General features: G+C 32.3%; 1 protein-coding gene across 6 annotated transcripts in view; it reads right to left on the bottom strand.

The window, feature by feature from the left end:
* Positions 1-18,232, bottom strand: part of LOC138701923 (uncharacterized) — a 441,575-nt gene that overhangs the window by 104,579 nt on the left and 318,764 nt on the right. For 4 of the 6 annotated variants that reach the window (XM_069829287.1, XM_069829286.1, XM_069829289.1 and 1 more), the window contains one exon: positions 14,303-17,915. In XM_069829287.1, the coding sequence (XP_069685388.1) occupies positions 17,680-17,915 (236 nt within the window). In that variant the 3' untranslated portion in view covers positions 14,303-17,679. Of the gene's footprint in view, positions 1-14,302; positions 17,916-18,232 lie in introns of those variants that run through there. The other 2 variants (XR_011332724.1, XR_011332723.1) reach the window with 2 other exon arrangements.

Genomic DNA, 18,232 nt, shown 5'->3' with positions numbered 1-18,232 from the left:
TCAATCCTTCAAAAAACTATCAAGTCTTTGATCGATTAGAGCATGTTCTTATTTTCTTTCAAGACAATCAAAGACTTTTGAAGTAGGTACTGGTAGGGTATTGTTAACTGATTTGACAGTAAGAATTTTAAATTATTGGCAAGTCCTGTGGAGCATTGAATTTGACGAAAATTTGATCGTGTTCAAGCAGTTTTAGATCACTCTAGTGGTAATCTGTGAACCCTCAGGAATCTGTTGGTTTATACTGTGGCCCTGAACTATTTTCATTACTTGGTAAAGTTCCAAGAGCTTATTTATTGATGAAACATTTTCGTGTGTATGTATTGTGTCATAAACAGTAACAAATCTGGCATTTTCAAGTGACTTACTGCTATGAAACAGTGCAAACATCCATATGTTTTAGTGCAGTTGACTGTCACGAAAGTTTCAGATCTTATGCTACAATTAACATTTTAGCTTTTTAGGCCTATATAGGCTACTTATTTTATTTCCTGTAATACTTTTAGGATTACAATAAAGTAATATCCTTTTTTTATTAGCCCAGTATCAATCTCTCATTACCAACAGTAAGGAAATTACTGTATAGTATGACTTAACGGTAGGATATTTCGTCAATTGAATTCTCAGCAGATATCTGGGGTTCTCAGTGAAGGCAATTGTAGATTCAAATCCACTGGTAAGGGCAGACAATACATGAAAAATCATCATGAACGTTAGAAAATTGAAATTTTTGTGCGTTTATGTTTCTTGAATGATTATTTCCAGTGATTATAGAGAGAAGGGAATAAAATTTTACAGCCATTCCATCACTTCAAACTATGTAACAAAATTTACATTTAATAAAACACAATGTATAAATAATATGAATATAAAAACTATTCCATTATTTAAGAAATATTCAAATCACCCTCTATATACTCCTGGTCTACTGAAACAACTTTTATATTGACTGGAACATTACAATTCAACTCATTGCTTTGTCTGAATTTTTAAAATCCCTTTTCCTATTTGTGATATTATAGAGCATTTTATTTCAATTCAGTTATTTTATTCCATACATATTACATCAGCACTGAGATGTGAAACAAGTAAATAAATTTTATTATACAAGCATAAACAATTCATGAGTTGAATAGAATGTATAAATATGGAGGAATTTTGTTAATTCTGTTTTAAATCTTTCCTCTTGGCCCTTCGAAGCCTTAAGATAATTAGACAGTGTGTTAGAGACTGTAACACATGAACTTCTTTTTTTGTAACAGCTGAACTTATGAAATATGTGTCCTGTATTAAAATTATAAATGTTCTGATTATTGCTTAAAGTATATTAATTTAACATAAAACATAATCACGGAAAGAATGTAGGCCTACCGGTACTTATAAGACGAGGTCAAGATTTCTAAATTTTGGAGAATTTATTTACATAACGTCTGTTTATGCACACCTTTCGTTATTTTTAGGATCTCCTTTTGTAAAATGGAAATATATTTAACTTGAGAATATTAGGCCTAATCTATATTTCATCATCATCATCATCATCATCATCATCATCATCATCCTTCACGAATTAGGCCTCTGTAGACCTGTTTCGGCCCCATCTAGCAGTCTTCTTAAAGGTCTTCCTGGTCGATGATGTCCTCTAGGTTTATACTGGATCATAATTTTTGGGATTCTTAAATTTTCCATTCTTCTTACATGATCTAGCCAATTGAATTTGTATCTGCTGATTTTTTCCTTCTACTGACTCTACTTCTAATTGTTCTAAAATTTCTTCATTCCTTTTTCGGTCTAAAAGAGTATATCCTGGTGTCCTCCTGAAAAATTTCATTTCCGTTGCTTTGATTCTGTTCATGTCTTTTTTCTTTAATGTCCAAATCTCGCTTCCGTATAAAAGGGAGGGTAATGCTAGTATATTATATATCTTTATTCTTGTAGATTTTTGTACTAATTTAGCTTTTAATGTATTGTTTATTATTCCTAGAATTTGTGTAAATTTGGTAAATCTATATTTCATTACAGAATAAAAGTATGCAAATTATTCCATTTAAAGGATATTTATACCATCAATTTTAAGATACCGGTAAAGGTTATAATGAAAACAGGTACAGTATATCTCAACTTAGTTATAATATATTCTGTGTCTGTTTTCTGGTTCAAGTGATTGACCAATTCCAAACCAATGGAATTTCTTCATTCTGTGGAATGAGTATTGTTGGTTAATGGCAATACAAATAAATAACAATAATATAAAATACTGCACAAAATCTTTTACAAACATATACAGGATTAGTTAAAAGTCCCGCACCACCTAAATAACTTTTGAAGCATGTGGTTCAGTAATATGAAACTTGGTATGTGAGGATAATCATATGCTAAGAACTCAATAATGGTATTACCGAGTTTTTTCTACTTCCGGTTTAACCGGTAGTAACTCCAACTCTCTTATTTTAAATGGAACACCCAATATATATTTTTATTTTCGAATAGTGCTCATTAAGAGCTTTTCAAAAAGTACCCACACTCGATACTTCTGTACAAATTCAGTGTTGCTAAGTCAAGAAAACAGAAAAGTGTATCAAATATTAAAATAATAAAATACTCCTTCCTTAACAAAAACAAAACAAAGTTAGCTCACCTTCTAAATTATGTGTTCAATTTGGTAGCCCTCAGCTGCTTTACAATGCGTCACTCAATCATAGAAACCATTTAAGGAATGATTTAACCAGGCTTTAGGAACATCATGCATCACTTTCATTTTTATTTAGCAACACTGAATTTGTACAGAAGTATCAATGAGCTTTATTCAAAAATAAAAAAATATATATTGGGTGTTCCATTTAAAATAAGAGAGTTGGAGTTACTTCCGGTTAAACCGGAAGTAGAAAAAACTCGGTAATATCATTATTGAGTTCTTAGCATATGGTTATCCTCACATACCATGTTTCATATCACTGAACCGTATGCTTCAAAAGTTATTTATGTAGTGCATTTATTATTTTCATATTCGATACACTTTTCTGTTTTCTTGACTTAGCAACACTGAATTTGTACAGAAGTATCAAGTGTGGGTAATTTTTGAAAAGCTCTTAATGAGCTTTATTCAAAAATAAAAAAATATATTGGTGTTCCATTTAAAACAAGAGAGTTTGAGTTACTTCCGGTTAAACCGGAAGTACAAAAAACTCGGTAATACCATTAATGAGTTCTTAATATATGGTTATCCCCACATACCAAGTTTCATGTCACTGAACCACATGCTTCAAAAGTTATTTAGGTGGTGCAGGACTTTTAACTAACCCTGTATACCATTTTTTCCTGTCTTCTAAATGAATGATATTTCTAACTTCATGTATAGAGATCTATTTAAACCTTAAATGCTTGTGTGGAAAAGCCTTTAGCTGAAGACTTAATCCTGCAAATAACTCATTTATCTTAGACAATAGCTTTAGAACTATCATAAAAATGGTTAGGAAACCAGTTTCGAGTAAATAGCTCTGTTATATTAATTTATGCACAAAATTAATTTCTTTGACACAAAAGTATTTGGAACTACCTATCTAATAAAAATATATCTAAATAGTCAGTTTCGAATAAATGTTCTTGTTGTATTATGCTATCAAAATATATAATTTCTCTAACACAAGAGTCTTTGAAACTAACTTACAAAAATATGGATAATTAAAAAGTTAGTTTCGAATAAACTGTCTTCTTATTATGTTGTTGTTTGTTGTTGTTTAGTCAACTGTCCGAAGACAGGTTTGAACCTGACAAGTGATACCAAGAAGGCACCACTTATGAGGCAGCTAGGCCAGAAGATAATGTGGTAGGGTGGCTAGTTCCTTTCCACCTCCATTGCATACATCGCCGACTAGCTACATCAGCGTTGTCAGACACAGCCTAAACGGAGCGGAGCGCTCCACTATAACTCGTTGCGTGCTCCAGTGCTTCCACAGACATAAGCAAGTTCACGCTCCAACTGGATGTCTCTAGCTCCACATGCTTCAGATGCATACAAACAATTCTTCTTCCTCTGACACATCGTCACGTGAGATATACTATATCAGCCAGAACCTCAATCAGAGGATACCAGTAAGGTAAAAGATAAGTCATAAGAATTTTTGTCTTTTCATCTTAGTCTCATGATGTTACTCCACAATAAAAACAACAGAACAGCGACATTCTTGTCTAAGAATGGAAATCACATAGTGAACATGTAATAGTAGCTCACGATTTAATACTCAAATAGCTGTTCAATTGTTAAGCCTTAAAAATGTTACCTAATCAGCACAAATTGCAAGCTTTCTGAACTTCTAGATTTCTATCTCTTCCCAGATTATTATCGGTACTTATCTTCAACTTAGAATAATGTTCTGATATAAGAAAATAAAATGTTCATAACTTGTAACTTCACAGTAAATTTTACTGTTATTATACAAACGGATGTTTTGTAATAAAAAAAGACAAAATAGAAATTACTGGGACAAAGGACACAAACAGGAAAAGGAGAATATAAAACTTACCGATTGTCTGTTACAGTTATATGTTATATAAAAGTTGTTTTCTTTACTTATGTATGTACGTATTTATTACTTTGACTGTAGAGTTGTTTTAAATTTTAAAATAAAATTAAACTGGTGTAAAGAAGAATGGCTGATAATAGTTGATAAATACAATATTACGTAAAAATTCCTTTCCATTGCAACACATTATGTGACTCTTATTCTGAAGTCTTTAATTTTATTTGTGGCCATTAACCTAAAAAAATAAAAAAATCACATTTCACAATATAATCCATTTTAATTCTGTCAGTACTGGGGATCATATGTGTTTTATATATTACACACAAAATACAAGATACAAGATATCTTATTTTAATAAAATATGTGATTTTTCAGCCACACTTGTATATTCATCTATTAGCAAATGCCCATGGGAAGTACTGGAGTTATTAATAACATGATAAATACAAAAGTCGCTACTGTACTGTTCTTTTTACAATGCTCCTCCTCTATAAAGAGTTCCCTGCAGGATATGATGTGAATGATGAATGCACACTGGTAACAGTAATGTCTGTAGATCTATATGCAGTTTCAGTGATTCCCAAACTGTATTCTGTAAATATTACATTTATCTTGCAGATCAAGTAGAGTCAGTTTTCCAATGGAAAGTTTTACAACCCTTTCAAATATTTAACACCAAATACGATGATTAAAAAATATTTACAGCAGTATCAAACATTTATTGTAAAAGAATAAGAGCATCACACCTGTGAATTGCCTTGTTAAATGTTAAATTTTATTCGAAATACTTTTTTATTTAGTTCAAATTTGCATTATATTATTTTGTCACTGTGCATTAATGACAACACAAGCCAATCTCATGTTATTAACCTTTTGGTTCTTTATTTTCAAGTTATACGACTATCTCATTAAGACTAGAAATTAATTTTAACACAGGAGGAAAGTTCAGTTAAAACTAGACACCATTGTGAACTTTCCCCACCTGCCCTTCCAGAATGAAAAAGCTACCACAAACTACTATAAGGCCCATAAGGCCCATAACACACTTGCAGAGTCTTCGCCAGCGAGAAATATGTTGCGAGAAAATTAAAAAATTGATAACATGGATTCAAGTGGACGTCCACCCACTGGAAGAGATTCTTGCTCGAGGCAAAAACCTCGCACGAGTTTCTCGCTGGAATCGGTAGCTCAGCGAATTTTCTTGACACATTTATCAAAGATGTTTGACATTTATACTCTTTATGACGATTGAATGTAGAAAAAGATATCACAGGTGGCAATGAACTGTATTGTTTTTATTTGAAAATGAGGAAAGATGGCTGATAATTGCAGTCAGAAACTTGTAGGATGTAAACTGTAGGCCTATTTATATGATACACGGGATGAAAACTATAAACACACGAAACTTAAAGAAGAAATCTGGAGACAAATATCAGATTATCTGAAAATAAATAGGGCTATATTTTATTTTTATGAGATTTAATAGTATTGATTAAACATTTGAAATAATGTATCTATATGTCTTAACAGTTTATGTAATTTTAATCAGAATATAGCAAAGAATTCTCTATCATATCATGAATGGCAAAAAAAAAAAAAAAACTGTGGTCCATTGAACCTGAAATAACGCCTAAACGTATCATCATTCAAATCGAAACCAGTGTCCAAAACTCGCCCTTATTTTCGTAAGATACAATGTGATTTTCAGATATTTCTGGCTTTAATTTTAGGCCTACTTATTCTTTTCATGAACAAAATATATTCATGTAACTCTATTTCCTCATCATCTGAATACTAAGAACTCAACATAGCGTTCGTACGTAATTTGTAAAGTATGACAATATACTTACATGTTATATATATAAGTTCGACAATATACGTAAATACATAACCTATAATATTTCCCCCAACGAGTCATTACTATAATCAGATAAATGTTTTCTGCATGAAGGCAGTGCATAGATGATCATAGCGAGTTGTGATCTGTGATAGCGAGAACTCGCCAAGTGTGTGGAGAAAGGTTCTTCGCCTCTTTCTCACAACACATTTCTCGCTAGCGAAAACTCTTCAAGTGTGTTACAGGCCTAACTGAAGACAAGAAAATTAAACGTCCAAGCTAAAGAAGAAGACAACTCTTCTCGTCAATCAGTGTTCAAATCCAAGAGGAAAATAAACATTTAACAATGATAACTTAAAAAAAAATCGAGGGTATCAGATTTCATGGCATCACCTAAATTTTGACAATAATTATAAATATTATGATATAATGAAACAACTCTTATATCATACTATCTTCCTTTTCTTTTTGTAATTCATTCAATTGTATGTAGACCATTTTTAAAATTCGTTCTCTATAGTATTGGTATAGATACCCATTTGCTGCCATCATTTCTTACAAAAAAAATTACATTATAGTGTACCGCTCGTACTATATTTGCCACTCTCAATTAAATTCGTATTAATTTATATACACACGTAATATAACTTGTTAATTTTCGTTACAATAATAATCATTTCATCCTATTGACATATTGCTAAAATATTGCAGAAAATGGTTCTAATTTTGTGTATTAATAGAATGGCGTTCCATTGGGTTCAACTTGAATAGGTCCTTAGAAGAAGAGTTTGGAAAACACTGTTCTAATATGAATACGTACACAATATGAAAAAAGTACCGTACATTGAAGTACATATTCAAAGGTACAGTTTCGGAGAAACGTAGCCAAAGAATTTAATCACATTATTAGCTTGTACTTAATGATTAAGTTTGCTTAAGGATATTCATTCATCTGTATAATATACGAACCATTCTCATTTACACAGAGAATCTTCATTCATAATACACTAATTTTAATCTAGGTTATTTTCATATAGAAATACATTATACTAGGCCTATTTTAACAGTGTCTGAGCAAAGTATGAAAAATTCACTTTCCTTAACAATTTTCAACTTAAATTTTCTATGATTCATTCAGAACGTGTCAGCATTTCAAATGTAGTTATGATTAAAACAATGTCGCTTCTTCTGAATTGTATTATGAAAAGGATTGATTCAGCATGATGGAGAGTGTATGTTAATGAATATTCGAATAAACTTCAAGACATTACTTTTATATTAATGAAAGCTACTGCTTCATGAAGTTATCACTAGCGTACATATTGTGAACACATTATTTGTTGTATAGAGTGAGGAAAGTTATGTAATAATTTGTAAGTACACTAAAATCTATGTTATTTGTATAATTTCAGATGTTAACACACTGGTATACAGGAGAACACTTGAGAAAAATTCATGAAATGAACTATTATAGAAGATATTCAAGTACAATCAAAACATTAGTACCGGTATTCCTTTTTAAATTTTTACTGCAACATAACCTAAATTTCTCATCTTTGCTAATTTATAATTATAAGAAAATTTAATAAAATGCCCTTCTATAACATAAGTACACTGTGTAAATTATTTTTTCTCTACATAGATTTAAAATCAACGTAAGTTCTTCATGTACACTTAATTTATAAAAACACAGTATCATAAAATGCAAAAAAAAATGCAGATTTCAAAATGCCTATACTTGCAATTCTGAAGTAAAAGAAGTAGCCTGCACAAAAGTGAGAGGGAGTTGTATAAAGTTAATGCTTGAAGGGGAAAGGTACAGTTTGAGATATCAAAAAATAACATTTTCCAATTAATTTTATTTTATAGAATGCACTTTTCTCTATCTTGTAATAAAATAATTTTTTAGTTATCACTCATAGTGTCCGAGATATGTCCTTTAACATGTGTATTAACTGTAGTCTACCTTTAAATTTATTCTTTGTCGCTCTTTCTTTTTGCATTAAATTTTATATTTCTTTTCCCTGATAATTGAAAAAGTGTTTGAGACAATTTAATCTTTAAGAACCAAGTGTCCATTGTAGTGGATAATTAGTACGATAGTCATGTCGTGATGTATTATGTTATAAATTGTGTATTATTTATAAAGTAGGTTGATATTCTTCAATTTTAATATAACATAAGGACATTACACTTTATTAAAATAATTTTAATTTTTCTTTTTTTTTTTTTTTCCTTAAAAAAAGAGCAAAATCATTTCAACTGCAGTCATCTAAAACCCCATCAGCTTCCATGCATACCATTATATCGATTATTTTACATAGACCCTCCTCATTCTTTGCCACATACTCAATTGACTACAGTGGCCAGGACGCGAGCCTGCAATCTTAGACATGGACATATCTTGTGCGTCTTAAACTCCCTCGGCTAATGAATCCAACACGAATTTATTCAATTATGCAGGTATACGAACTCCAGGCTAAGAGTTAGAAATTTGCATGCAATAGCAGTCTTCCAGCATTTAAAGGTTAATGAAGCTTTGCACAATTGTATGTTTTTGAAATCTTAACATATACTGGTACTAGATTATTTGTTGTAGTGCTTGTTATTTATTTTTAAAAGTAATACTGGTAATGACAATTTTAAAATAACATTCCATTTGGCTGAAAATGTAAGAAAAATATTCTTCAACAGGTAAGTAAAATATTTTAGTTAGTTATTAAGGCAATTATTGCTAATCATTTTACAGAAATAATCATTTAATGATTAAAATTTACGTTAACACTTTGTTTGTAAAAACATAAAATTATTAGTCACACGTTAAAAAGTGTTAAAACTAAAAAAAAAAAAAAAAAAAAAAAGTATATACCTTCGACAGACAGGCCGTTTCAATGTGATGTTACGTCTTCATCAGTGTCTCTTGAAATCATTTCAAAATTCATAGATTTGTTCAAAGTATCAGGGAATTGCATGCTCAATTTTCATTCAACATTTTCGGAATAATTAGGTTACTGTTAATTAGTATGTTCTTTGGAAATGTTAAAAATGCAGAACAGAAGAGAAGGAATGTGTTGCAAGTATGCCAAATTTTATTTTATTAGGACCGATGGTTGTTAAGGTATAAAAAGTTACAATTACCCTTCATTTATGCAATTCGAAAGCTGTACCTGCCCCCTTAAATCAAATCATATTAAAAAGAGTCGTTCATTTTAAAGGGATATAAGAATTTGGTTAAACTAGCGCTGAGGTAGTTCCCTTCCTACTTCGCTTATGCATCTTCAACTGTCTTACAGTCATGCCAACATAGCTTTGGTGATATTACGAAAGTTTCACGCTAGTGTACACTCACACTATTCCTTGCATATACGGATCTGTAGCGGGTTAGTTTAGACTTTAATTTATGCCTTGCAGATACGAATTTGTGCAGGATTTTCAAAGCCTGGTAATTTTTGTTTAGTCATGTTGTCAGTACTGACTAGCATAATAGCAGACATGGAAACGAAATTAGATTATAGAAAGTGTATGTGGATCTCTGGCATCTCGTCAGCCCACTCGAGTTGTCTGGATATAAGGGAAAAAATTGAGACTGTGTCAGGTGGAGTTCCTGGGTAGCTCAGTCGGTAGAGCACTGGTGCTTTCAACCAGACATCCCAGGATCGATACACGGCCCCGGAACAATTTTTCCTTTGAAATTATTCAAGTCTGCTTTACAGGAAGCTATACCTGAAAAACTAGATTTGCATACTGCATGATAGTTTGTACACATTCAACCCTTTTCGCTTCCAAAATCACCAGAACTGTCTCACCGCTAGGTTTTCCAAAAAATTTAACCAATGTAAGTAGGTAAATGGTTGTTTGTAGAGAAGTACATTATATCATATGCCTATATAATTTTTTTGAAGCTTATGCAGGCCTACATTCTAACTTAAGTGTAAAAGTAACTCAGTCTGAACAAAAACTACATTATTTGATTGTACATAATAATTATAGTAATACGTTTCTGAAATTTAAATCTGTAACTTTTTAAGTGACTTCTTTATTTACGGTAACTATTTTATATCACACAATAATTATTTACCATAGTGTACTAATTAAGAATCAGTCTTTTAATTTACAAAAAAAAATATCATAATATGAACACGTTTTGTCTTAATTAAATTTATGTCAAGCATAGGGCCCCTTACATCAGAATGAACATCCTTAAACACAATCATTTCGATTTCTCACTACACCAATATAAGTTATATCAACCTCTTACTCCTGTGTCACAGATTTAAAGATTAAAAGTTTCTAGCAAAGGAATTTTCTGCTACTGATCTCAAACTCACATTCCTAAACGTGATGCTCTGTTACTTCTTGCTGTTAGAAAAGATTCTGTGAGAGTGATTATTATTAAAAATACATTTCAATTAAATATAATTACTATAATATATAAAATTATATCTTATGATAAGCTATTTGATTTGGAATAAGGTACCGGTACCTTTAATTAAAGAGTTGTTTAAAAAACTAAGATATATATCTGACACAATCTGTATTATCTCAACATGGACTTAATATTTCCAACTATGAGGTATGAATGTAATATAATATTATAATAAAGTTGCAAAGAATTATCTATAAACAGTTTGAAAATACGTCAAACAAGGCTAAGAATCTCACTCTATGTTACAATTTGGTGCACACATGAGAGTATATAGTTAGGCTTCATAATATTAATGCTGGTCCTTATATATAGGTATGTTGAAGTAATTAGTAATATATAATTTCACATACATCTTGATTACACAACTTTTAACACTGTATCACTTCGGAATATGTATGGTAAGACTTTCCTGTGTTAAATTTCAACGTACCTCGTTTACATGTTTCGACCTATTTATGGGTCATCTTCAGAACTGGTCGTTGTTGGTCTTGGCGCCACTTGTTCTGTTTCCTGTGAGGGTGTGTTCCTGTGGTATAGTGTAGAGTCAAAGAGTGTGTGTGTTTTGAAGTTGACTCGTGTGTTGAGAATTTCGTTGGGGTGTGTTTTTGTGTGTCTGTATATTTCATATTGTTCTAGTGTGTTTAGTTTCTGGCTTTTTGGTTGGATGTGTAGAATATCCATGTCTGTGTTGATGTCTCTGTAGGTGTGGTTAGCATTTGTGATGTGTTCTGCATATGTGCAGGTATTTTGTAATTTTGTTATGGCTGTGATGTGTTCTTTGTAACGTGTTTGAAATGATCTGCCTGTCTGTCCTATGTAGAAGTTGTTGCAGGTGTTACATTTGAGTTTGTATATGCCTGTGTGGCTGTATTTGTTTGTTTGTGTTGTTTGTGTGTTGAGATGTTTTTGTAGAGTGTTATTTGTTCTGTATGCGATGTTGTAATTTAATTTCTTGAATGATGTTGCAATTTTGTGTGTGTTTTTGTTTTCATATGCAGAACACATCACAAATGCTAACCACACCCACAGAGACATCAACACAGACATGGAAATACTACACATCCAACCAAAAAGCCAGAAACTAAACACACTAGAACAATATGAAATATACAGACACACAAAAACACACCCCAACGAAATTCTCAACACACAACTCAACTTCAAAACACACACACTTTGACTCTACACTATACCACAGGAACACACCCTCACAGGAAATAGAACAAGAGGCGCCAAGACCAACAACGACCAGTTCTGAAGATGACCCATAAATAGGTCGAAACATGTAAACGAGGTACGTTGAAATTTAACACAGGACGTCTTACCATACATATTCCGAATATAATTTCAATTGCATTAATAAAGAAATTATTTCACAGAAATATTTCCACAATGTGAAATAAAATCTTGAGTTCAAAAACAATTAAACTTAGAAAGAAAAACAGCGAAGAAAATGAATAAAAAAGGAACTTATAGTGAGAGCAAAATCATGGAAGTAAAGGCACTTAAGATTTTAAAGATAGAATTGCAAGAACATGATATATTTTCAATTTATAGATACCATACTGTACAGATTCAAATTCTGACATTCAAAGGGAGCTCACATAAAAAATAAATAGGCCTATCATATGATGAACATAAAATATATACCGGTACGGGATGTTAAAAAAAAAGTATCCAATATTTTAGGAGATGCTAGCATGCATCAAAACAATAAATAAATGTCTAATAAACATGGGTCCCATAACACATACTTTCTGAGATATGAACACTTGTTCATAGGAGGTGCTCAATGTGACGTCAATTCATGGCAATGCATTCCTCTGGCCTTCGGCAAACATTTTGAAATTTGTAGAAGTACTCGTAGTACCTAGTGATTTTTCCAAAATACAATTTAAATTTATACAAATTCTGATAATTCATATAATTTTTGATCAAATGAAATGAAATTTTGTATAGAAACTATTTATAGGCCTATGCAGCATGATATAGATCAAATGGTTAAGAAAATTAAAATTTCATCAAAGTGTACCAGTATCCTTAAGATTGAAAATTAATATTTGCCTATGGTAAAAATTTTGTTATATGACATAGAATTAAAGAAAGAATAAGAGCACAATCACATGATGATACACTGATACAGATTTTGAAAGACCAGAGAGTGTAATAAGTAAGTATTCGAACATACGGTACTGGGAAAAAGTAGGCCTAACACTGAGTTGGAGGCAATTCAGAAAATAATTCTGTCCACATAAGACAATTGAGTAGAAATGACGTAATATTAGATTTCGCCATCTTACCCAATGGTTTTAGTATATTAAAATATTCTTAATATTCCTCACAAATTAGGCTTTATTCAATCGTGGTCTTAAATAAAAAGGTAGGCTACTGGTATAGGCCTACATAACCTAAAAATGTACCGGTACTAGGTTTTATGAATAATGCCCACACTTCAACGCGAAACTCACGTCCACGGAATATTAAAACCATGGATGAATTTAATGATACTGGATAACGATTAAAACTACTCGTATGTCTTCTTGTATTACAAAACAGCACGCCCCTTCTGTTCAGACTGATTTAACTGACAGTTTTAAATCATTTCACTAATGATAATAACAACAAATAAAAGTAGGCCTTATTACTACCGGTATGTTAAAAATGAGGAAATGAAGATAACTAAATACCCTACACTGGGGTTACTTTGAACACAGAGGAAACTTTGAACATTTTTTCAGAAAATCATATTTAGGTTTGTAGGCTACATGCTGCACTTGTTAGACAGCGTATTCCGAATCTCACCGGTCCGGTGGCATCAATGACGTCACATTGCAGTGAAATAAGGAACACAACTGCTGGAAGGATCGATGGCTATCATGGCGACTGTACAAGTTGTTGTCTGTGCTACGCTAGCAAAATTTTGCGATATTTTCGTACTCCCATCTCGTTGAAAGAAAAGATAGCATAAACAATTTATTTCTTGAACTGGTAGCAATAACTGGTCCATTGACATGTTCGCTCATATGCCATTAACATATTGTTTTTACGTTGTGCTCATTACAAACAATACAGCAGAACACACCGCCATGACACAACAGTGCACGATGTCATTCGTCTGCTAATTCCCGCCCTATACAAGAACCAATCAGATTCACTAATGGCGACTGATGGAGACTGCCACCACCTCTGCAAGTTGATGACGTCATCGGTGGAATTCGGAACACCGTGATGCCATCGGATTGCTCACCGGTGAGATTCGGAATACGCTCATAGATGAAGGCAAATTATTATAAAATCATTCTCATACCAAATTTACCTCCATCTGTAACAAGAGCAGCATGTAGAAACCTACATATGATTTTCTGAAAAAATGTTCGAAGTTTCCTCTGTTTTCAAAGCAACCCCAGTTTACGGTATTCTGCTAAAATTAATAAAAGGAATAGAATAATGTAACTACTTCTTGTTGTATAGAGCTTCAAGTCTTTATAGAATAAAACATTAAAATAAATTCTGCGTAAATTAAAGAACAAATTCCATTATTTATTTCATTATACTAAATCCACTTGCCTTACAGAGAAAAAATAAAAGTTTAATAGCATTGTGAGTTTGAATACAAGAATGAGATTTAGACCTATTTATTGTGCTATAGCCTATTGAAAAGCAAGAAAAACTTAATTTTAAATTATAACATTGTACATCATAATTTATCAGAAAGGAGTAGAAAACATATGTAAGGAACAGCATTAAAACTCACAATGACATTCAATATATAGCATCCCTAATCACACCAGCAATATTTATCCATTCTTTCACACTGCACATCACTGCCATTTTAAAATAGTACATTCCTTGGTTAATCTCCTCTGGTATTGAACCTTATGGTAATTATAGTGCATCAGTTTTTTTAAGGTCAAAGCAGCACACATATTAGCTTCGATGTTTATCGTCTGAACTATTATTTCTGATCACTTTTCGTTTGTGGTTATATAATAATGTAATGTCATATTACAGTATATACAAGTAACCAGCACAGTTTCACTTTTACCGCATTTATTTCAAACAACACCCCTTAGTCAATTTGATTAGCACAGAACTGTTTTTTTCGAAGACCAACCTTTTCTTGAAGATCAGCTTCAGAACCAATATCACGATTATAGTGTGCAAGAGTGCCACCAAAAGGTTCTGAATTATGATGTATTTTCAAGAATTTTGTTGATTATTTTTACTGAAGATTTGTTGATATGATTATGGTTTAAAACAACATTCTGGCATACATATAAATACTATTAAAAAGTTTAAAACAACTCATAACATTTTTCTTTACATGAAACAGAATTTAGAATTAATTCACAAGTGACATAATGTCACTTTGGGTTTTTACTTCTTTTCCTTCGAACATAAAAATTAGCAGCAATAACATCACCATAGTCCACCACTTTGGAGTAATGGTCAGTGTGTCTGACTGCGAAACTAGCGGGTCCAGGATCGAATCCTAGTAGGGACAAGTTGCTTGGTTGAGGTTTTATCAGAGATTTTCCCTCAACCTACAAAGACTTTACTTCAACTTCTAAAAAAAGCGACACTCAGGACCTTCCTCCCTCCCCAAGAATAAAAATCTGTCCCTTTCGTGTGGATTAAACTCGCAAAACTTGGCTTGTAAGGCGAAAAGGGTAATCTCTAGACCATGAAGATGAATAAATTTGTATAGTGTTCAATACTGGTGTACCATTGGGGGGGGGGGGGGACATTCAGGGTTAAATCCCTCCCCCAGAGGCCAAAAAAAAATGGAAAGAAGGAATGAATTGTGTTAAATTCAATCATTTTCTTCACAAGTAAATGATACTTAAAAAACTTATGATTACTTTAATCGAATATTCGCGGTATTCTATCAATCTTATATATAGCTGTTGTTTTATGATTAATACGTATTTATTTTCATATCATATCAATATCATAACCAGTGGTTCTAAAATGTATGTGACGGTATTCAGTTATTTTTTCAATAATATACTTAAAATTTTATTTGTACTTCAGTAGCATTTAGCATTATTGTTTTGTGTAATATGTTCGAAAAAAAATATGTATTAACATAGTCTTCATGAAAAAGACTGTTAAATTTTTATTATTGTTCAAATAGTAATATTCTGCTTTACAAACCTCTTAGAGTCAAATCTAGTAGGGAACAATGTCATGGTAAGAAGTGTAAGCACTTTATTGAGGTTCAAGAGAATTGAGAACCTATAAAACTATTACTCAGGGTTTTCGTTTCAAATCTTCCCAGTCTAAATAAAAATTAAATTCGATTCAATTTAAACAAAAAACACGGCAATTTAGATATTGAGAGGGAAGTCTGAAACCAGGCTTAATTGCATTTTATATTTCAGCCCCCATCTCCAGCCACCCCCACTTTGAAATTTCAAATGGCACCTCTCTATTTTTGTACTTAAATACTATATGAAAGAGTATTCAATTGTTTATACACATTCATTCATTTGTTTTCTATCATCGCCTGGCAACCTGGATTGTTATTGTTGATTAGAGCTGAAGAGAATAAAGCTACAAAAACTTATTGAGCATTTCATGTACGGTAATAGTTATGTTTGTGTTTGTGTATTAAATTATTTTAAAATGGTTTATACCCTTCAAGAGAGAACATAAATCATACGTATTGATTAAATTTAGGAAATTACACAAAATAAGCTGTGTTTTCATCCTACAAACAAGTGATAACAACAAAAACACAGGTTGCCAGGCGACGATAGAAAACAAAGGATGCAAAAACAAATGAATGAGGTGTATAAACAATTGAATGCTCTTTCATATTTAAGTATAAAAATATAGGGGTGTCATTTCAAATTTCAAAGTGGGGGTGGCTGGAGTGGGGGATGAAATCTAAAATGCAATTAAGCTTAATTTCAGACTTCCCCCTCAATATCTAAATTAACGTGTTTTTTGTTTAAATTGAATTCAATTTAAATAATTAGTTATTTATATTTTTTGTAGCTTATGATTAGGCACAGTCTACCACTTTGGAGTAGTGGTTAAAGTCTAACTGCGAAACTAAGGGTCTTGGATCGAATCCTGGTTGGGGAAAGTTACCTGGTTCAGGTTCTTCAGGAATGTTCTGTCAACACATTAAGAGTAGGTACATGTTGGGTAACTTCCAGTCCCGGACCCTGGGTTCATTTCGCCATCATTATCACCTTCATCTTCATTAATCCTGCTTACTTCCATAATCATACATCGCCCTATCATACGAGGCTAACAGAAACCGAACTAATGAGCATCCTAACCTCAAAACAGGTCAATCAAAATCGCCAAAAAATAGGCAGAGGCGCAAATGGCTAGGCCTACACGTCAATATGCGCGGCATTATCAATTAAAAATAATTAAGCACACAAATCTGATCGAAAACGCACCTCAGAAAGAAATCCTGTGCATGCCACAGAAGCTTAATAAAATAATTTCAACAACTATTGCATAAAGAGGTTATAATACTTGATAATGGTGACAAATCAGAGGGAGAGAGAGAGAAACTTGCTCCCTTTTCGAAACCAAAACAGGATAAAAAGTCCCTGTAGTAAATGAACGGAGTTTTTATTACTGGTATAAGGAACACAAACAATTAACAAGGGAGTTTAGGACTCCACTAATGCAGAATATTGAAATTCCATAAAAAAAGTACCGGTACATTGCAATTATATTGCAACACTCTTTACTGGTACAAAAATCTTTAGAGCATTTAATTTCAAATAAAATGCCTTACTTATATTGATATCTTATTTTTTAATTTGTAATAGCTTTAGTAATATCTTCAAGATCTGGGTTAGTCTTCGAAATTCCGTACTTGGCATCACTCTCTTTGGAAACTGTATCCTAACTCATGAAGAATATATTCAGAAGACATGAGGAATGAGTCTGTATGGGACCTCGCGGCAATATCGTTCCCAGTTGTGGCCATATTTAACTGCACACTTTTCCTCATCTCTAAACGTTCGATGGACAAGAAGACACGTCAGAAAGATGAAGTAAAGGAATGGCCACACTCCCAGCCCAAATCCTGGTAGACACCATGACAGAGCCGACAGCAATTCAAATGTGTAGTTGAAGTGTCGTGCATAACCCCAAAAACCTGCAACGAAAAATATTTTTATGAATATATTTATACCTAGTCAATACAAACAAGCAATATCGCAACTTATTAAATAATGTTATTTTATTTATTCTATGTTTAGTACCAGTAATATATAAAATCATTAACTAAAGAAAAGTCAACTTTATCCTTGCAAGCCACCAGTGTAGCTATGTCAGCTAAGGCACTTGCCTGCTGATCCGGAGTTGCGTTCGGGCATGGGTTCGATTCCCGCTTGGGCTGATTACCTAGTTGTTTTTTTTCCGAGGTTTTCCCCAACCGTAAGGAAAATGTTAGGTAATCTATGGCGAATCCTC

Source organism: Periplaneta americana, chromosome 6, assembly GCF_040183065.1.
Source record: "Periplaneta americana isolate PAMFEO1 chromosome 6, P.americana_PAMFEO1_priV1, whole genome shotgun sequence".
NCBI classification, from domain to species: Eukaryota; Metazoa; Arthropoda; class Insecta; order Blattodea; family Blattidae; genus Periplaneta; species Periplaneta americana.
Note: the sequence above shows the minus strand (reverse complement) of the source record. Positions and strands in the feature narration are given on the sequence as shown.